This window comes from Polyodon spathula, chromosome 7, assembly GCF_017654505.1.
Source record: "Polyodon spathula isolate WHYD16114869_AA chromosome 7, ASM1765450v1, whole genome shotgun sequence".
In the NCBI taxonomy this organism is placed as follows: domain Eukaryota; kingdom Metazoa; phylum Chordata; class Actinopteri; order Acipenseriformes; family Polyodontidae; genus Polyodon; species Polyodon spathula.
The window spans coordinates 56,801,294-56,823,798 of NC_054540.1; the positions used below are offsets into that span (position 1 = coordinate 56,801,294).

At 39.2% G+C, this 22,505-nt stretch overlaps 1 protein-coding gene across 3 annotated transcripts in view; it reads right to left on the bottom strand.

Annotated features, from left to right (window-relative positions):
- The window catches only part of LOC121318909 (teneurin-1-like), a 158,788-nt gene that overhangs the window by 21,874 nt on the left and 114,409 nt on the right, over positions 1-22,505 (bottom strand). For all 3 annotated transcript variants that reach the window (XM_041256105.1, XM_041256106.1, XM_041256104.1), the window contains exons 13-22: positions 21,968-21,994; positions 21,134-21,280; positions 17,627-17,843; positions 17,214-17,333; positions 15,744-16,005; positions 14,250-14,517; positions 13,618-13,761; positions 13,126-13,375; positions 12,693-12,713; positions 11,265-11,497 (exon numbers count right to left, since the gene is read on the bottom strand). In XM_041256105.1, the coding sequence (XP_041112039.1) occupies positions 11,265-11,497; positions 12,693-12,713; positions 13,126-13,375; positions 13,618-13,761; positions 14,250-14,517; positions 15,744-16,005; positions 17,214-17,333; positions 17,627-17,843; positions 21,134-21,280; positions 21,968-21,994 (1,689 nt within the window). The remainder of the gene's footprint in view (positions 1-11,264; positions 11,498-12,692; positions 12,714-13,125; positions 13,376-13,617; positions 13,762-14,249; positions 14,518-15,743; positions 16,006-17,213; positions 17,334-17,626; positions 17,844-21,133; positions 21,281-21,967; positions 21,995-22,505) is intronic.

Below are 22,505 nucleotides of genomic sequence, written 5' to 3' on the forward strand. Positions count from 1 at the left end.
CCAAGTAGGTTTGTCATTTTGGTAATTTGAAGGGTATTATTGTTTCTGTCAATAACTCTATGGAAGGCTTCTTTTTTTTCTCTCTCGATATTGTATTGTTCTGCTGCTGAAATATGGGTGCTCCATGAATGATCCTCAAATACTGCTGTTAATCACAGAATGAACATCTACAAAAAGGAACTTTTAAACCTAAATTACTTTCCCTAGACCAAGCTCCACATCTGCTCAGTAATAATTTGGAACGCTGCAAGATAGCTCGTCTTTTTGAATGAATGCAAGATAGATAAAAAAAACAAAAAAAAACCAATATCATCCGTAGCAGGGTGATATAAAATGAAGTATTTATTTTTCCTTATTCTCCTTGAGGTGCTCCGAGATTACATCCTGCTTCAGATGACAAGGTCCAAGGCAGGTAACAGGGATGAGGATCCATTTTTGGTCTCTGGCTAGCACCATGTTACGTAATTATGATGTACCACGGGACAACCTGAGTGTTATTTTGCAGTTTACAGGAGTTGTGATTGCAGGTTGATTTGCAGAATGTCCAGTGAAACAAACTGAGAATTGTGCTGTTTTGCGTTACACAGCACATGATCCTTCACATTTTGCCAGTAGAATCTCTATGGAAATAGAACCATATTCTGAGAGCGCATACTATGAATTAATAAAAAAGAAAGAGCAATGTTTTTTAATAGTAGATACATTACAGACCAACAGTTGAGCTTCCTGTGTTCTCTTTAATCCCTCAACAAATTAAAAAAAAAAAATTAAAAAACATGAATAAACAAATTATTTTTGTATTCTAGGCATTTTAGAAGTCAGATGTAATAAATAACTGCATTCTAACGGTTTAAACCATCACTGGCGTCTACAGTACTTTCATTATTAACAGAGAATGAAAACAAGATGGTGGTGTAAACCACATGCAACATAAAACAACACCTCAGACACCTCATACTGTAACTGTCCACCATGCATTGCATACTGTATAGTAAGAATTAACTTTTATCTTTTTGCAAAATCAACAGTGAAATTCCCTTTTTATTTACCTGTCAAAGGAAAGCTGTTTTTCCCTGAGACAGCCAAGGTAGTTAATAACCTCCCCTTCTCCCCCTCAGCATCGCCCTTTCACTGTGACAGGTAATGAATATTCATTGTCAATTAGAATAAATGCAGCAAACTTGGGGAGAGAAACAGCAACAGCCTTTCCCTTACTGATGAAAGCCACGCTGCACACTGAGCCATGCATGGAAGGAACCCTCCATACGTTATTCAAATCTTCAATAATATTGACTGTCATGTCAATGAAATACTAGGGAGGAGGGATGCACCAGGGATTTTCAGGAGCAACAATAAATCCAAATAATAACACGCTTTGTTTTAGTTCAGAATTGGCTGGCAATACGTGACCTAAATCCTATACATTCACGATCCCTTAGGGGGTAATTTATCATTTTTATTTGCGTTTCTTTTTTTTCCCCTTTATTGTTCTCTGTGACGTTTTTCTGAAAACGAATATAGTGTGGGGACTAATCTTTTTAACACCCTTCAGAAATGTCCCATTATAATACCTGCATGCATACTCACCTGCAACCCCCTGCTTCGCGAGGAAGATAGTAAACCTTGATTGTGAAATGGAAGGTAACCATCAGGAGAATACACACAGTGATAACTTTGACTGTGAAATGGAAGGTAACCATCAGGCGAATATACACCGTGATAACCTTGACTGTGAAATGGAAGGTAACCATCAGGAGAATATACACCGTTATAACCTTGGAGCCAGTGGTTCCAATATCCCACCTGTGGAAGGCGACAGTGTGGACCCCCTATATTGAAGGCTGACAGAAAATCCAGCTGCCTCTCATTAGCACCAGCTCATGCTAACATTACTGATCTGCTTTTCTTTTTTTGAAGATCTTAAGGATCTCTTGGCTTGTATTTTACACATCAGTTTGGAATATACAGATGTTTCAAAGACACCACTACTGAAGGAAATGTTCCATCTGCTCCCTGTTTCCAAACAGCTTCATGGTACTGTAGCTCAGTTTTGCTCCAATGGCCAAGCTGCAACCAGCCCTGTGCCCTACCACACAGGAAGTGACAAGTTACTAGGAAGTTTTGAGAAATAGAAGAGACATTCTATTATAAATCCACCCATAGTGCAATGCTTTGGTAACATTTTAGACAGTCTGCGATGATGCCAGAATGAACTCCCCTTTAACCCTAACCCTAACCAGTCTATGGTGATGCCAGAATGTACTCCCCTTTAACCCTAACCCCAACCAGTCTGCGATGATGCCAGAATGAACTCCCCTTTAACCCTAACCCTAACCAGTCTGCGATGATGCCAGAATGAACTCCCCTTTAACCCTAACCCTAACCAGTCTATGGTGATGCCAGAATGAACTCCCCTTTAACCCTAACCCTAACCAGTCTATGGTGATGCCAGAATGTACTCCCCTTTAACCCTAACCCTAACCAGTCTGCGATGATGCCAGAATGAACTCCCCTTTAACCCTAACCCTAACCAGTCTGCGATGATGCCAGAATGTACTCCCCTTTAACCCTAACCCTAACCAGTCTATGGTGATGCCAGAATGAACTCCCCTTTAACCCTAACCCTAACCAGTCTGCGATGATGCCAGAATGAACTCCCCTTTAACCCTAACCCTAACCAGTCTATGGTGATGCCAGAATGTACTCCCCTTTAAGGTGTTACTGTTTGGAGTAGGCTTGGACTGTATTTTAATATTGTAATTGCACTGTTGTATTTGTATGGCCAATTTCAGCATTTCTCTTAAGAGAGAAAATTCAATTGGATGTTTTTGCATGCTATTTAAAGCCCTATCGGTATAAAGCTGCCCTATTTGTGTTGGGAGATGTTTGCAGCATGCTGTGCCCAGGGATTTCTCAAGAGCTATTAGTGTACAATTAATGTGCATTTGAGTGCTTCTGCAATGTGATCATGTGCACTGAAGACTAGGCTAAGCCTTTACTTGTCAGAGACATTAGGAAGGGGACTGATCATTGCAGCCAGAAGTGAACCCAAACGCAACGAGCAGATGGACAGGGGCAGTATATTATAGCCCTGCCTAGGACACCCGAAAGGCAGAATCCTTTGTACTAATGGCCCTCCACAGACAAACTGAGCACAGATCTGTGTCTTTAGATCAGAGCTGTTTTTACAAAGATGTAAAATACTGTACTATCGTTCAGACAAATGTTGACTAATTGATATATATATATAAAATATGTAACCGATTTGAGTGTTCGCTGCTTATCACAGCCATGTTTGTCTACATTTTCATCCACACTTGCATTGCTTTTCCTGATTTTCCATGTCTTATCTTAATAAAGAAACATAAACATATAGGGCATCAGAGATTAATCAATTAGGTACCAATATTGTTTATCTGAAATATATATAAAAACTTATTATATTATATTAAACTTTGATGTGTTTTCCAAACACATTATTCTACAAAAGTGTTACTGTCTTATACAGGAAAGAAATATTTTTATTTACTGACTATTTGCAGTTTCAGTGCTTAAGATGTACAGAGGTATCTCTGGTCTTATTGTCACAACTTAAAGCTCAGTTTCACAAGAGATAAAGCACATAACATCAGTGATTTAATCCACTCTCTGGAGGTTTCGTCTGCCTAGAAAGAATGGATTTAAAATCCAGTTTATGGAGACTGTATTGTGCGTTTGACATCTGTGAGGATGCATGTAATAAATACACAGCTGGCTTTAAGTGTCTGGGTGAAAGGAGCATTGCAAAATGTAATGATGCAATGAAACATAGATGATTTATCAAAGTGATAATGAGTTGGAAGAAGACCATTTATCATTCATCAAGGCCTCTCTAGCAGTTATTTTGACTAGAGGCTAAACAACTGGTAACCTCTGCACTGATTGTATTCCAGTATCATTACGCAGTCTTTCCCTGTGTTTGCATGCACTCCACAATACAGAGTTGGGAATACTATGCTTCTTTATGTTTCCCCGGGTAAGATTACAGTAAATGACAGATCAGGAATCAGAATGGTTGTTGTGAAACGTGTTTTAAAGTGGTCAGCTCTAAGCAAAAAAAGAGACAATTCATTCATGTAACAGCTGTTACTTGGCATGTGAAGTAGTCCCTTCTAAAGAGATACTCCCATCATCAAAGACCAGATCTACAGCACATAAAGGAACTGAGAAGCCAACATGCTAACTAAATATGACATCGATTTAACCACTTCAATACCCACGAGTAAACAACCATGAAATATTTTGCCACTTGTCATTCCTCTACTGTATTAATCAAAGGTCTGACTCCTCTTCATGATTGTCAGTGTTTTATTCTTCATCAATTCAAAGCAACAATCTGTTGCGACAATGCCCTCTTTCAGTAGTATCCACAGGCAAGCGTATTAAAAGGTGTATGTTCTGGTATGTTGTGACACTAAATCAGCAATATGAAAGGGTGCCACCAACACCCAAAGGGAATGATGTGCTGGAGCAGGCGATACATATAAAGCAAAGACAGGTTTTTACAGATTACGTTGGTTACTGCTGTGTTTAATTGATTTAATTGAATTGCATCTACCGTGACTCTCTTCAGATTGCTGTCATTTGATATCCCTCACCCCATGCTAAGTGTACAGACAGACGGTTTTCGGCCGCTCTTTTCTGTCACGCAGATGTTTTTCTATTTCTCCGAGTGGGTGGGGGCTTTTTCTTCAAGCGATTTCTTCTGGAGAGGGGACGGATTTTTGGTGCAAGTTTCATTTCATGAAAAAAAGCTGTTGATTTCCACTTATGTAGAAACGAGACCTAATGGAACAAACACATTTCTTTTAGATAAACTATATTATTTTCTATTTCAGTCATCACGTCCTGGGGACTATCTAAAACAGGACACACCCCTGTGGCCTCAATACAGCTTTCCGCATAATGTCTGTGTAAGAGGTGGATGTAGGAGGTGCTCAATGTCGTGTTTGTTACTCTTGCAGGCAATGTGGCAATAATTCTTACAGCATGTGGTAGAGCCCCCATGTCAAACTGATCAGAACCCTTGAACTAGGAGACCCAGACATGGAAGCTATACTTCACCCATTTTATTCATAAAGCAAAACACAGGAACAAAGCAAACGGTTAAAAAAAACCCCACTGCAAACAAAACTGTTCAAAATGAAACGACACCCAAGCTTGGGCTAACACTGCCTGCTTGCTCTTTTTTCCTCCCTTCCCCCCATTTTATTTCCACCCTCCTACACACTCTCAAACAAACATCTCTTTGCCTCTTTTTATAATATGTAGCCAAGAGTTGATTGACAATCAATCAATCAAACACCACCTGGCCACCTTCCACACTTTTCAATGAATGAATTACACAATTCAACAATTAACTTATTTACACAGTGGCTCTGCAAATGAAGTCCTCCTGGCCCTTCCTGTTCCTCTGCACCTGAGCCAAGAAACACACACACACACACACACACACACACACACACACACACACACACACACACACACACACACACACACACACACACACACACTATATGTCTGAAAATCCAGTCATTTGTAACAAGAGGAAGGGTGTTAGGGAAGGATACAGTATTTAAAAGTTCTTGGAATCTAGCATAACAAGAGTGGGATTAGAGCCCACTCTATCAGCTGGAGTCTGGGAATCGGTTCTCATTATAGAAATTACAATATGGAGGCTGAATGAAACCTGGTGTCTCCAAGTCAGAATTAAAGAAATGACGGGTTCAAGGGTTTGTAACAATACCCAAACCTTTACATTATTAAAAACAATTGTAGTATGCCATTTCCACTGAACCCTCATGGGACATCCACGGAATCAAAGAATAAAAGGGTTTGATACCAGGAGGATCTCGGTTCAAATCTGGGCTCAGCAGCACCCCCCTAGTCTCTGTAAGTCACTTTGGATAAAAGTGTCTGCTAAATGACTAATTAATAACATTGTCTAGGGTGGTTTCCTACTTTTGGTCAACATCTGAATCTAGATCCCAGAAAGACCTCACCTGCAAGCATCACCCACATTCTCTGCCCTTTCTGTTTCGTACAGATTCAGACCCACCAAGTATGGTATACATACCGAAATAATGGTGTGCAGTGTAGCTCTTATAAGCTCCCTCGCCTTTGCTGAGGGTTCCTTAAAAGCTTTGATCCACACAGTTGCTTCCCATCAAAAAGGCTGATCCATCTGCATTCATGGGTGACTGCTCCAGCCATGTATGCCTTCTCATTAAAATGGCAGTGGCAGCTTCCGTGTCACTGTATGCTGATTGAAGCTGTAACTCTGAAACATTCATGACCTCTTCAGAGACTGCACAGAAAGCTCCTGTCTCCCAGGGAGAAGGTTTAGTATGATGTTCCCTGATTTCTGGACCCCATGAGGTGCTGGAAATTGGCCATATAAACTAAACAGATGAAAACCTCTCACCGAGTGCCAAGCATCATACAAATAAGTTTATTTTTCTTCGTAAATTCATGTCAAGGGAAGTAGCAAAATCTCAGTCCCTAAAAACATGTTCTCAAGAAATAGCGGACTCAAACGGACTGGAAAGAGAGGGGATCATTTGTACAGGTTTCCTCTTCATGGGAAATGGGATGCTTATGATGTTTGTTCAAATGTAGTACCAGGTTCTGGAAGGGGCTTTGCTATCAAACACAGAGACTATATTTCTGTCATCCTCTAAACATATTTCATAGGCATACGGTAGGTGCAAATAATGGGATTCTTGGCAGCAATACCCAATAGTTGGGTGCCTTGGTTTTTTACTTTTAATTGTCGCTGGCTCTTGGTTCTCCAGCACTGTGACCAGGACAACTCTAGTGGTGACATCACACGGCACTTGACGCCAAATACAAAACAGTAAACAAACAGTGGACGAACAGACAAACACAGTAAGTGAAATCAATTACTTTTCCTTCTCTTTGTTTTTAATTCTCCTCTCCACACCCGTTTTCCACTCACCAAACACACAACCCCGAGTGAGTGAATGTACAGAGAATCGATTGATAATCAGTCATTCAATTGAGTCTCGGTACAACTGCACGTGAATTAATTATATGTAATTTCCCATGCTCACATATTACATTTTACCTGCATGTGAAGTGCTGTGCAATCCTTGTGCCTAAATATAAATATACATTTTAAACACTTGTGCTCGTAACCCATATTTATATCCCGTGTATTTTAAACCTAAACACCAACATTAACACACAACATACAACATAAAACACTAATAAACATAAAGGGGGGGGGCACTCCACCACAGACACTTAGAACAAGGAATGTGTGGGTTTTATTATAGTGAAATCTTCTAAGAGACTGAGTGTATCAATTGATAAGCTGGAAGCTTGGAAGCTGGAACTGGAAGCTAAAGAGTGCGTGTCAATGCGCGCATAATGAATTCTCCATGTAATTGGTTACGGCAGAGTAGATACCTGCAGTATGCATGTTTTTAATGTGCAGACAGCAAGTCATATTCTCTTACCCAGGCATCAAAACATGACTGACTAAAACAAGGAATCAAAAGCAATGGCACCAAACCCGCAGCTCTGTTATTTTAAATTGCTGGTAAATAAAATAGAGGCCTGAGTAATTCAACTCCTAAACAGATTTAAGGGTGTGAAATTATTATCCAGACTGGCTGCTTTCGGACTAAAAAGAACTGCCTGCATGTCTACTCCTGCTCTAAATGTCACTAACAGCACAGTTTACAGCTCAAGAAAATATACATTACGCACTGCAGGAACATTGCTTAGTGTCTTATCTGAGGGTGTACCAATCCTCACAGTCCTGGGATATTTACCTTCTGCATGATATAACCCTACCCCTAACCCTAACTCTAACCCTAACTCTTTTCTGATACAATTGTAAACTCACATGTACCATGCAAAAAAAAAAATTACACCTTAAGTACATTGTAACTATGCATACTGGCATTGTAATTGTGTGTAAGTACACACGTAGTTACTCTGTAGCTTCTATGTAAATGCACAGTAATTAGAGACCCTTAATGTAAAGTGTTACCTACAGTTCTATAAATATGATTTTATTCAGTACTACTTATAAAAACAGCAAATTAAACAACATTGGTTACTAAGCTGACACTCTCCAATGCAAGACATAATAATACGATTCATATTTCATCCAGTTTAGCAAACAAAATGGAGCAGGAAAAAGCAACAAATTAAAAATGTTTTCTGCATCAATCACGACTGTGACAGGTTGATAAAACAGGCCTGGCGACTTCTGTGACAGTGACTGAGCACAGCTTAAAATCCTGCCAGCGTTATTAATTGATTCACTGCCTGAGTTAGCAAATAAAGCGTAACGTCTCCTCAATTCGCAGGTGATACTGTAAGCAAAAGCAAATCCAGCTTTGTTTGGATTCTGTCTGCATGACATTTATTTTTCCACAAGCAAGAGAGGGGAAAAAAAGAAGTATTTAAATGTCAATATGTAGTACTGGGCATTTTAACACACATTATATCTGAATGAATAATAATCTATTTATGGGACTTTAACGAGTAATACTGCTACAGCTTGCTCTTCTCACAGCTAACATACAATTAAATTACACGGCTTAAGCAAGATAAGTGGGCGGTATTGTATCTAAGAATAATTATGGCAAATGTGTTTTTACATTTAACATATGGCTCATCTTTAAACAATACCAATATTAAAGTCAGTTAAGGAAAATGACAGTGGAAAGAATGCGATAGTGGATTTTACTTTGGTGTGAACTCCTGTCCTTAGTGAAAAATACTTTCCAGTTAAAAAACTATTGAATTCATTATCCAGTTAAATAAAAGAAGTGGCTTTTAAATGTAATACACTTCCTCTCCAGGCATGGCTACAGTATACCCTTATATATATATATATATATATATATATATATATATATATAATATATATATATATATATATATATATATATATATATATATATATATTATAGCTATATTCACAAAATGTTATACGTATACCGAAATTTATTACAATGTTACAATTTTTTTTTTTTCTTGTGAAGTCGCGTAAAAAGCCAGCGAGTAGCGGGCATATCGTTTTTCATTTGGTACAACAAGTTACAGATCAATAAATTAAATTTATGTACAGGATGTATTCATTAAAAAAAAAAAAAAAAAAAAAAAATATAAAAAAAAAAAAAAATAAAAAAATATAACCTCCAACGGAGACTGTACACATATTAATAAATCTAACAACATTAGATATTGCAAAACTAACAACACATAATATTTAGCTCTTCAAGATGTTTGTTTCTTGTTTTGTAACACCGACAATAGGTTTAGAACAGGCACCTGTATCTTCAAATAAAAAGTACAGTGAAGTTGACTCTGTCTCACTGCTTTATTATAGGTCCAGTGAGCCGCCAGGTAGTCTTGACGCATATCCAATATTATGGAATGGGAGAGTACACTAACAACACTGCATCAATATCATATAGACTTACAGCAAAGAAATGATGGAGCCAAGCTGCTGATTACTAATTGTATTTACGTCAATAGGGTACAGGCATTACAATATACTTCTTAGACTGCAAACCCAAACACAGTGCTCCCGGGATATCACCATCCGTCAGGTCTCCAACAGTGTGTCTACCTATACAAGAGTATTTATCAGAGGAAGGTATTATCTTCCTGGCCAAAACATCATAACCAATAACGACAGCCGCATTGCTACAAAAATGTTTCTGCTTTTCTGTTATTCATGGTGCTTAATACCATATACAGAACTATGTGTTGTGCAGGAAGATATGTGGATTGAAGCCTTGCTGGGTTTGTTGCAGCACATTATTTGGCTTGGGTCAGTGATAGGAGGTTCTAGAAAGAGCTTTGCATAACGGGGGACTTGGAGATGCAGCGTGTTACCACCTGATAAAGGCACTAGTCTTCCACCTTTGGGTCATAGGGGCCACATGCAATCCAGACTTAACCAAGTCATTTCTCTCTAAAGTAGGCCAGCGGGATGTGAACTAAGCTGGTTTCTGCCCGGCTCTGAGCAAATAACAGGTCTACACAAGAAAAGCTCTTAACTGTTGGATTCTAAATCAGTAGTCTGTTCTCACATAGTATCTGGCTGCAAAGGAAAATCCATCCTCAACTCTCTAGCACCATTAATTGCACCTTACTGGTATCCTTACCATGTCACCAGTTCAGTTTTTTGTTATCCAAGACAACCCTAAAAACGATGATTGAATATCAAAGCTCTGGCAATTGAGGATTCAGAGAACATAAGTACTTTCTCTATTCTATGCTGCAAACAGTCTAAAAATAATCATACAGCAAACAATTACTCTAGACATTTCATCTAGTCTGATGAAATATTAATCAAGTTGTCTAAAAGGGATTCACAATAAGGTTTTTTTTGTTCTGTTTTCCCAAATAGCCTCAGCACTGAGGAAATAGTCCTTATATTTTAAATCTTTAATTACAGTAGCTTTCGTACGTTAATTAGCTGGCAGAAAAAATGAATACTTATTAGCTCTAGTCGTACATCCTTAAAAAAATGTCTGAGTTAGAACTTGCCAGCCTGTTGAATTAAACAATAAAACAATTTTTGAGTGACAGTCTTTAAGAGCCATGTACAGGAACAACTAAAGAGAGGCAGGGGTGTGGCCAACACACTAGGAAGAAGGATTTCATACTGAATGTCTACCCTGTAGATCCAACAGGACTGTACAGTAACTTTGAAGCCTGCAGCTCCCTTAACACGATTTTCTGAGCTGTTGCTTGATTCAGCATGTCTAGGCATACTTGCCAAAAGGTGTTATCTTCCAAGACATAGATGAAAGAATGGCTGAAGGAACTCAGGAATGAGCCTCTCTCTCCATGAACATGTGCCTCATCTACCGTCCAAAAGCTGAACCTGAAACCTGACATAGCCTTTCATTTCCAGCCCCACCATCTGATTGAACGTGGTCCATTCCATTGTAGATGTTTTCCTGGCTCTAGGTTTTACCTTGCTGTACTCTATTTGAGCAGGACAACTTCACATGGTGCACTAAATTATATTGGCACATTACTTCTGCCCCCCACAGCGTGAGCTTATCAGATACTCAATGCAGTAATGTATCCTGCACTGCCCCCCAGCCTTTTACAGTGGAGCAGTTGACTCTATCTTTATGCACATGTTACTACAAACAGCATGGCTTAACCTTTACAGAAGAATGGCTTAAACCCCATAAGCAGTGCCAATGCTGAGATTGACTTACCTCTTGGATTGTTGAGAGAGGCTTCAGATGCCTTTCCGCCATCCCCGCAATGGCTCTGGTCAAAGGGAAGGCACTGGTCACCCGTCCCTGCCACCACTTCAAAGTTCTTGGCAAGGTCCTTGGGTTCAGTGAGGGACTTCACCCTCAGTATCTTTCTGCTGCTTGTATCGGACAGGTACAGGGATTCATTGACTGGGTCCACAGCCAAGTAGTACTTATGAGCTGGGCTGGTGCTGAATGTGCAACAGAAAAGTGCAAATTAACATCTTGACCCCACTTGTTTCTTAATCTTAGTCTTTGAAGACAGAAGAGCCTAGTTACAAGGTCGGTTTTACAATGACCTCAGTACAATCAAATCCTGACACCTTCTATAAATTCTTGTTCTTTTCTTGTTTCACAAAGTGCTTTTGCATTATGGAAGCCTCCCTCAACACATTTACAGTATTTCCAAAAACACTTAGGACTCATCTATAAATAAGTTCCTGCAGGGATCAATGTAATGCAAGTGCAAGCTGCCATCGATTGATCTGAAGTCATGTTTCCTTGAGGAGAATTTGACTTGCAGTTGATACAAGGCTTGGAAGCCTGCAACTTGATTTACACGTGCTAATCTGTAACTGGAGCTGGATGGCTGAACATTAAAAGAAGCATGAGAACTGATACGTCTCACAAAAACATTTAATCTCAGACAGGCTCACAATCTGAAGATGCCTGATTCTATATTGACACAGAATTCCTTGACCCATTGTCCAAAGACCTTGCCATACCCTAAAAATGAACCGCACATAAACAGATGTTTTAACATAAATCAAATAAGCACATCAAAGTATTTTAAAATGGCAAAGGCTGCTGCATGCAATCCAGATTGGCTCTTGTGAAAGTCTTCAGTGCAAAAGTATGAGAGGTGAACCTGTAACCTGATTGACAGCCTATATATGACTGAGTAAGGGTTTTAATAAATAACCCTTTTGCTCCAATGCCTCACTGAGTGGCCTAGTCCTGGACTTTACATCTCAGCAGTTGCCCAGCTATTTTAAATCATAAAATATGTTTTTAGGACTTCTTAGTATAAACCGCTCAGATTGCCATTATATAAAAAAGGCAATCTGAGCGGTTGGCTAAAAGGATTCCTAAGTAATGGAGACTTATTATGTGTATGGTATATAAGATACTGCATTGTTTTTGTTTTGGCTCCTCATACCACACAGAAATATACAGTACAGCCTTTATGGCTGACGGATCGTGTTGCAATGAAATACAATTGAGAAAAAAAATACTTTATTGATGTGCAACTGAAGTTGCTGTATGGATTGCATTACCATGCTCTTCGTGTTTTCTGGTGTTTCACGGAAGCTATTAGGGAGCATTATCATTCATGTAAAGGAATGCATACTTTCTGTTATATCAGTAAAAGAGCAATTCACATACCTGTGTCTTGTGTCTCTGTTTCTGAAGATCAGTGATGAATATAAGGGGAAAAAAAAAACACACATAAACATATATATATATATATATATATATATATATATATATATATATATATATATATATATATAAAGAATGGCGACCGCTGCAGACGGCAATATCAAGAATTAATTAGATCTCAAGAGGTTCTCCTCGTTCAACAATGAAGCCCCAAATCATCCTTGCCCCCCCCTTGTTACAATTGTTTGATTCCTCTATGAAAATTAGTTTCTGTCTTTGAACTTGCTTCAAAATAGGGCCACATGTCCTAAAACAACATAGGGAAAACTGTAAACACACTACAACTTTCTTAGTAAGGAAAAAACAAAACTTATATATAACCGTTTCTAAATGTATAATCCATTCTTCTACAGTGAAAATCAAACGCACACCATACCTCAGTTCTAAAATGGTGACAGCATAGCCAGATGGAAGTATCCTCCTGATGAAATTAAAGTCTCCGACATAGACACTGCTATCGGGGCCACAGGCCACCGCAATAGGAGCAAAGAGCTTGCTTCCTTGGACAGGACCATTGCAGTTTGGGCAGGGTATACTGCGATGGTAGCCATTACCCATGACTGTGGTGATGACTGGAGGCTGCTGGGAAATGAAGATGTTCTCTCCATTGCCTTTGTGCAAAATCCCTGGGAATTAAAAAGCACAAACATATAAATATAGTCAAACTAAAATGAAGTCTTAGCAACAGCATGTCATTAGTCTACAAAGCTTGTGTGTCACAATGGTTTTGGAATAATAAAGGACCTGTTTAGTGCAATATCAGAAACAGATGACTACCGATGCTGAGGTACACATGATTCCAGAGATCAAGGGTGTCTCTCAGCAATAGCATTCTCTCATTATACATATCCAGTTGATCAGGGCTTACCGCTCTGCAGGTTCAGGATGTGATGCTTGTCCAAAGACCACCCTCCCAGATTGGATGCATCCATCTCAAAGCCCTGCAAGAGGGCAGTCCTCTTCTCCCACACAATTAAGTCAGGGCATGCTTCATATTCATACCCGACTGACACTGAAAGATACAGAACCGTGAAGAGCGTTCAGCTGATCTGTGAACATGTTTCCATGACAATCAATACCAGCCTTGGAAACTGTTCAAAGCAATGACTAGTTTTAATACATACAGAGACTACCCTTTGTAAAAATCCACCCCCCCCCCCACCCCCCCCCACCCCCCCTGGTAAAACCATTTGGTTTTACAATAGTTGCTTTTGGCAAACCATGGTATGAAAAAAACTACACAAGTGTAGAGATAAGTTCTCCTCATGACGGCCCCTACCACCTTGAATGTGGTTTTCCACACATACCATTAATATCGTTATGGGTTTGACGCTTGTTACCCACCTGTGATTGCAAAGGTTGCATCTACACACACACAACACCATCATTCATACGGTGCAACAATTAGATACCGAAGATCGTCTTCATCATCCTGAGGCTTTTGACTGCATAACAACATTCAATTTTTTAACAAAGAGCAAGTTGAACTCAGTGACGTACCTATTGCTTCGGTCAGGCCGGACACCTTCTGCCCATAGATATCAGTCTTGTTCCAGGCGAAGGTGAACGTCAGGTTGGGAGTGGCTGGGAACCATCTCTGGAGGAGACGTCCTTCAATGGAAGCTGTCAGATGCACCTTGGCGAGCCCCGTAGGCACCAGCGAATGCGTGAGGATAATCCTCAGCAGGGATTTGTAGCCAGGGGTGCGGGTGCTGAGGTAGCTGAGCTTCACAAAGCTGCCAGGGATGGTGATCTCCTCCTGCACAGCCTGCAAGGTACAAAGAGTGTGGTTTGGGACAGCCTAGACTGCCTTCCCTGTACTGGACAAAGACTGCTAACATGAAACAGATCATCCTTTAAGAAACAGAGCTGTGCAATTAAAATCTCCTGTGCTAAAGAAATAATAAAAATATTGCCAACTTTGATTTGCAAGGACGGTGCAGTAGATGAGTATAGGATGTCGGTCACAAAGCTTTAAAGAATATTTCAAGGAAAGGAAATAGTCCCCATCCATTTCAACAGTTTTAGAGACAAACAGAGGGAACAGTTTTTCTTTGTTCTCAGCATTAAGCAGTTAACACGTAAGTTCCTCTAGCTAACACTCTGGTCAGATACGCATGGCCATAGTTACTACAGTAATCAATATTCAACTGGTCACTATATAAAGATACAGCGAATATAAAATCAATGTCAAACAAAACCATTTCTTTCATCATTTATTTTCTTCTCCTGAGAGGAGTTCAGGCAGATTTAGATTGGAGGGCCAAATCCAGGTTCATCCTTATTGATTCATTTCAAACGTTAATGTGATTCCAATAGCAGTGGCATTCCACCCTGTCAGTGAGAAAGGTGCACCAGAATAATTGGATGCCTCCCAGTCTATAACTCCTCTTTTATTACTGTTAAGGTATTTTCCTCACTTCAGCCTGCACAATATCCCTGTAGAGCTCACCTCAAAGTGTGAAATACTGAATATTAACCCGATGTAAAGGCTCTTTTCAAGGAAATTACAAGTGTGAAATTATTTTACTGAAGTATGCGCCTCGTGAAAATTGAAATACTTCTTTATAACGAAGGGTGAAAACACAGAACACTTGTTCCGTTTGTAATAATTACAAAGTGATTTACTACAAGACTCGACAGTATTTGACATATAACATACTAATTACAAGTATAACAAGGAGATTCACGGGCCTAAAGCTGCTCTGTAGAATAAATACAAGCCTGATCATCAAAGATATGCCTTTAATGTTATCCGTCTTGCCACCGACTTTTTAAAAGAAAAAGGGATGACAAGAACACTTTTGTTTACTGGTGTGACAGGGCGGCCCACGCGGGTGTCTTAACCGCTATCAAAGAGCCAGGCTTGTCTGCGTTCGTGATTACACACTGCTGCTCATACTTCGGGTCAAATCACGGTTTAGATTGAAATTGACAGAGTCAAATGAGACTTGGTCTTAAGAAGGCTTGACTATGTTGATAAATATGCATCACCTGCAGTTCAGGGACAGCCGGGCCTCTTTCAGAACAGGATCCTGCGAATATGGTCAGCGGGGAAGGCAGGACGATCGGGTAGGGGCTGATGAAGTTGCTAACATCACAAGTCAGCTCTGCAGTCTCCACTCTCGTCATGACCACCTTGTCCACCACAACAAACTGGTTCCATGGCAACCAGAGCGTCCGTCTTTCCGTGATGAAGGGAGCGCGCTCAAAGATCAGGGTGACAGAAATCCCTCCAACAGCCATCAGATCAAAACTAAAGAGAACCAAGACGTATATTCAAGTTTTCATCTAATAATAAATCACACATGGCTAACACAGACTGTAACAGCTGAGCAGGTGTTTTAGTTGAAGAAGAGTACAAAAGCAGTTTCAATCGGACATCTGAGTCTGTTCAATACGTAGTCTCTCCACTACAATGTCTGTAGTCCGGAAGTTCACAATACATGATCTTCTTTTTGACAACGAAGGAGACTGGGAAAAGAACTGATGAATGCTACAAATAGCCATTAGACTGAACGTTAGCATTGAGGGCCCTCTGTTCTTTACTTACCTGGTTTTATCTAAAGATAATTTTTGCAGCATTATACCAATAATGTTGTCACGAAACAATGAAAACAGATGATAGTCATCATTTGAGAAATGCACCAGTGCTGAAGGAAGCAGTTCCCATGCTGCACAATTCTAGTTTCCAAACACCCTTGCCATCAAGTCTATCCTCAACGCCAAATACGTGCCAAAATATTTTCCATTACTATACTTAGTATTCAGTTTGGTTCACACAAAATGATGCTTTTACAATTACTGGAATATTCTTTCAGAGGTTATAAACAGTGCAACATATATGTCTAAAGGGGGTAGTCTGGCTTAACTAATGGGATAAGAAAAACATGCTAGAACATCTCATCACACAGCTGACTAAACAGATAAACAAATCTCTCTGTCCCCTGCATAACTGATTGTCTTTAAAGTGTGGTTTACTGTCAGCTTTGACTGCGTCTTTAATCTCAGAGATTGTTCCATGCACTGCAGCCTAAACTAAAAAACAAGTCTGAAAATGTTTACTTCTGTATGTAAATTGCTGCTGAATAAAACGTGTATCAGCTTCAGTATCATAGTATATATATATATATATATATATATATATATATATATATATATATATATATATATATATCTATATATCACAAAAAACAAAAGGCTTCTGTTTGTAGACTTACTGCTGGAATCACATAAATAGTTACCTCTTCAAAATGAGTCTCTCACAGATTAAACAAAAAGAAATACTTGATCTGGTTTTAGTCTGAATTAAGGATGAATGGCAACTTCTTGATTTCCTTGAAGGGATTGTAATATGCAGGGCACCCCACTGTTTATTAATCCAATGTCTAAGCAGGGAGGGGTTTATCAGAGCGTGCAATGGGGCTGGAAGGATAACAGGGAGATAGAGAGCGGACCTCCTACCTGCCATCCTGTCGGCTGATGGTGTATCCATAATCAACATGGCGTAGGAAGCTGACATTGACGCCAACCAAGGGAGTGCTGTCCACAGCGACCACCTGACCACGGATCACACAGGCTCGGCTGCAGACAATCGAGAAGGTTACAGTAATAAACAGACACTTATTTTAATAATAATAATAAAAATATTAATAATAATAATAATTGCCCTATTCACTAAGCTTTTCAAAGACAAATCGTCCCTGACTGTCATCAGCTTCTTCAGCAAAAGTTTAGAAAACTTCCATGAGGATCAAACTGTGTAATAAAAAATTCCACTATCAACATAACCTCTCAGTGATCCGCTGGCAGCAAGATGGTTTTCTTATAAAGAGGTAGGGGAGTTTGTAACCTGGGTCTCCTTCAGTGAAACGCACCTGCTGTCAAAGGGGACGTCCCCGGGGAGGACGTGAGTGCTGTCCCTGCCGATGAGGAATCGGGTTCTCTGGAAGAACAGCCGTGAGGGGAACTGGGAGAAGGATGGCTGGCTCTGCTGGATGAGGTCGAGGGGGTCAGGGGAGCCCTGACAGAGAGGCCCGCTGTAACAGCTGGACTGCTGGCAGCAATCAGGATCAACACAGTCCATCAGACCATCTGAAAACAAACAGCCAGGGTAAGCACGGACAGTTTAGAGAGGGACCATCTACAGGAGCCGAGCAACTACAGCTAATGAGACTCTCCCCCACCTGGTCTCCTTCACTATTTCATGACTTTGAATTGCCAGCAGTGGGAACAGAAACAGTACAATTAGAAAGCATGCATTTTTAAACCCAGCGGATTGTCTCGTGTGACCTGTTCCACATATAAGATCAACCACTAAGACTTCACTTGTTCCTCTTTTTCTCTCTCTAGTCATTTGGTTAATAAATAACAAAACAAATAATGAAACCAAATCTTCAGCAGTATGAAATGGAATGTAAAACTTTAGGAATTATGATGACGTATCCAAGAGGCATGCCACATTCCAATGACTTTGTTTCTGCTGGAATGCAATGTTTTTTGTGATGGCTGTTGAAAAAGATAACCTTACGCTCCTAATCCAACATCCAGTTACTTTTTTACAACACCAATGAGTTCGTAATTCAGCAGAGACCCACACTTACTGGTAACTATGCCTGTAGGGTTTTGGCTTGTTTGTTAGATTGCAATGAGTGAAAATTAGGACTTTATCATGTGCTGAATAACCAGATTTGAGGTCACAGCTGCCAGGGGACAAAGACTAATTATAGCCAGACGAGATGTATTTACTTTTCTGCAAACTTTACCGCAGGTCCTGTAAGAAAACTTATGAAAGTGCTAATGGGTTCTCCAAAGACGCTTTTCCATCTTTATGTTTTTACTCAGAACCTCTGAAACAATGTTTACCTGCACCTTTGTCATTATTTAGAACCACGGGGGTTTACCCAGCATGCAAATGCTCAGTTAAAGAAGCCAGGGCATTGAGATCGATTGCTACAGCTGAGAAATCTGATCATAAATGAATGAACACTCCATAAAAAGGTTTTTGCCTTGCAGCAAGGTTTTGAATTCCATCCCAAGCTCCTCATGCTTGGAAAGCATTTACAAAGAAACAGCTGTCCTCTTCCATGTAACAAATGAACTGGGGTAACCATTAGCCTTGAATTCTGCTCTTTTGACTTCTGCTAAATAATTTCTAGTTGGCAGGCATGGATTTCCAACTCTATCAAGTATTTCTTTCAAATTCCTACTTGCGTTCATTCAGGTATCCTTTTTTTTTTTTTTTTACCTCCATATACAACTGCAGAGACTCTGAGAGCCAAGAGCCTCAGCAGAATGCTTAAGATAGCACTTTCAAAATTAAGAATTATACTGAAATATTGAATTCCAAGCATTTATCTGTGGGGAAAGGGTATCAGTGTACACAACAAACACTCTAAAACAAAACAAAAATATAATAATAAAAACACAGACAAGAGGAAAATAAAAAAATAAAAGATGAGTAAAGGAAAGCTGTGTGAAGTACTCCCTGACAGAATCACTTTCCTTGATAGTGGCAGTGATTAAAGACCTCCATCTGCAGCTCTCTGCGCCATGAGATTGACTTCCCCTTCTTCCACAAACGCTTCACTGAGAAGTGGGGGTAGTTAGGGCTTTTGTCAGCTGCGGTACCTAAATGCAGGCTTGCAATGCATCTCGAAAATGATAGTCTATTCAAACGACTTCTGCCATTGTTTCTATAACAACAGCAAAAAAAAAAAAAAAGTGCTGTGGCCTTGTTCCAAAAGGAATGTTAACTTACTCTTCTTGAATAGAGTCGAGAATAATTGTTTAGTTTAGTAATCTGTTATAAATGGCTACATACAATCTATCCATGTTATTAATGATATGCTATTAACTGAGATGTGTACTAGAAATGCTGCAAACACAGAACATATTTTTGAATTCTTCAGTAATATAAAAAAACCTCTAAGACAAGATTTTTACGGAATAAAGTAAAAACCTTAAATATGAACAAGACATCTTACAGGAATTCTCAAAGAAAACCTATTGATTCTAGTATATATAATTACATTTTTTACAGATTTGACAAAGAAATAGGACAATCTCTCCAGATGTTTTAACCTATAATCTTAGCTTCAAACTGTCATGTAAAAAAAGAGAACCAGTGAGCACTTTGAAAGAATTATAAACGCACACACACACACACACACACACACACACACACACACACACACACACACACACACACACACACACACACACACACACACACACACACACACACACACACACACACACACACACACACAATTAAAGTCAGGTATACAGTATTTAAACCACCATGAAAAAATGGTTTTTCAGATTGGTTTTATAGATTATAGTACTATGTTTCATTATTGGAATGGTTTGTTTTATTACATTTCTATTAATATAAATTAAAGTAAACAATATGATAATTGCCTGTTGTTTTCATAAATGCCCTGGCCATGATAAGTACCACATTAAATAGAGAAATAAGAACTCAAACTACACAAGACAATTTGAAAGTATACAAGATTTTACAGAATTATGCATTATTTTAAAAAGTACAGATGTTTTTAAATTGCTGCAATTCATCTCTTAGTAAAATTGCTACTGTAGGAAAGAAAGAGCTCATTTGCAGCTCTGTGCTGGCTTTTAGTGACATCAGTGTGCATTATAAATGCACCAGTGTCCTTTCCATTTAGATGAACTGCCAGATGTTTTGTGACAAGTGCACTTGATGTTTACTCAGACATCCTTTTATGTCAAGCTATTTTTGCTTTTATTTTTTTTCCTCCAATAAACACTTATTTTTTTCATTACTATATTCAAGCAGGGAATGCAAATACCTAATGCATTAACCACCATGGACAAACAGTTCTGTGAAAATGAAAAGGCATCAACAAACTTTTCTAGTGCAGCACTAATTTTATTACCAAATGTACAGTACAAAATATTAAAAACAAAAGACGATTAAATGTGTAGCAGAGGCACAAACCACATACCTAATAATGTCTACAACAACAAACCCACACTTTCATTCATTCATGGCACTTATCTATACTTCTATAAGAAATCTGTGATCTTGGGGGGTGGGGGGGGGGTAGTGTTCTACTTGACTCTAAGATGACTTCCTACCCTGTTTAAAGTGGAGGACCAGGACAAGGGGCAACTGCAACCATTTAACTAATGCAGTGCAATCCCACTGCTACCACCAATATAATTATCTTAATAAACAGTTGGCTCTAAAGAGGGACATGAAGGGACAGATAGTGAGTGAGGTGGCCTTTAGAACAAGTTTGGGCAAAAGGATCCACCATTTTAATTTCTCCAGCCCTGATTGAAAATAATGAAACCAAGGGAACTAAAATGACACTCAAAGAGGCTGTGCAGCACTGTACCTCCATCATTGTCCACGCTGTCATCACACACCATCTCCATGATGATGTTGCATCCCGTGCCACTCCAGCCTGTCTGGCATACACAATGCCAGCCGTTCTGGTCTAGGGTGCACCTCCCATTACCATTGCACAGACCTGGGCAGCCATCTGGGAGGGGAATTAGAAAAGAACAGCATTTCAAATAAGAGATTAAGCTGGGATACAGGCAACAGTAGATTTTACTTTTTGGGAAACAATACGTGTAGTACTTTTTAAAATGTCTTTTACTGAAAACAATTGCCTTTTTGCATGGTGCGTTATCATTTAACCTTGTACATGAGGTATCGTGAATGCAGAGCAAAACATTGGTTAGCTATGCTTATATTAAAAACTGTGAGCTTCTGTGCTCTTACACAAAAGTACATTGTTGATCATCTGACACAACCCTTTTAGATTTTTTCCTAACTGTATGCATTTATGTATATACAATGGGAAATAATGAAAGGGTTAAATCCTGCCAAGATGCACAAATGAAGCATTGACAATGGAGCTGTTATTAAAGCAAAATACTTTTCAATTGCAGTTGATGGTGTTAGAGGTGTTCTTTTTTTGCATTTCCTTTTCATTCCAAACAATAGATATACACGGGAATAGGAGAATGCAAGCTTCAAGTACAAAATAACCTTGAATTTTCAATCAAGACTGCAACGCCTACCTCTGCTCTTTTAACAATACAACTGAAAAGAAAAATGAGTTTTCTGCAAATATTTAACAAAGCAAAGCAGTGAACGTTACAGGGTACCAAAGGCTGTTACTGCAAACAAACAAACAAACAAGCAAGCAATAAAAACATACCTTTAACAATAACATCCAAGTATTGAGCTGCCAGGGAAAGAGGGTGTAAAGATATTAGCAGAGTCTTTATTGAGATGGGAGAGTAGTGCCACAATGGAAAGAAGTTATACTACTAATTCAAATTACATCTAGATATGGAAAGCTGGATCAAAACGAAAAACATCCACATAACTATTTAGCAGCTAATTTATCGTCTCTCTCTCTCTGAACATCTAATGGGTAACGACATCTATACTGTATATGGCCAACATTTATTGGCAGTGGACTGAACTGTTTGTAAATTTGGCTATTTTACTGATTACCAGGGATTTCTTATATAGCCATAAATCAATAAATACATTAAGAAATAAAATCCAATAGCAACATGCTGCATATAAATTACGCAGTGCTGTTTTTACACATAAAAAAATCCAAAATATGCACTACATTTTAATTGAATGCGTACAACTACGCATAGCAATGTTGCTGCACAGCTTGGCTGCCACCGCTCCCGCCTCCCCTAAAACTGACAACTACATCTCCCAGAATACAATATATT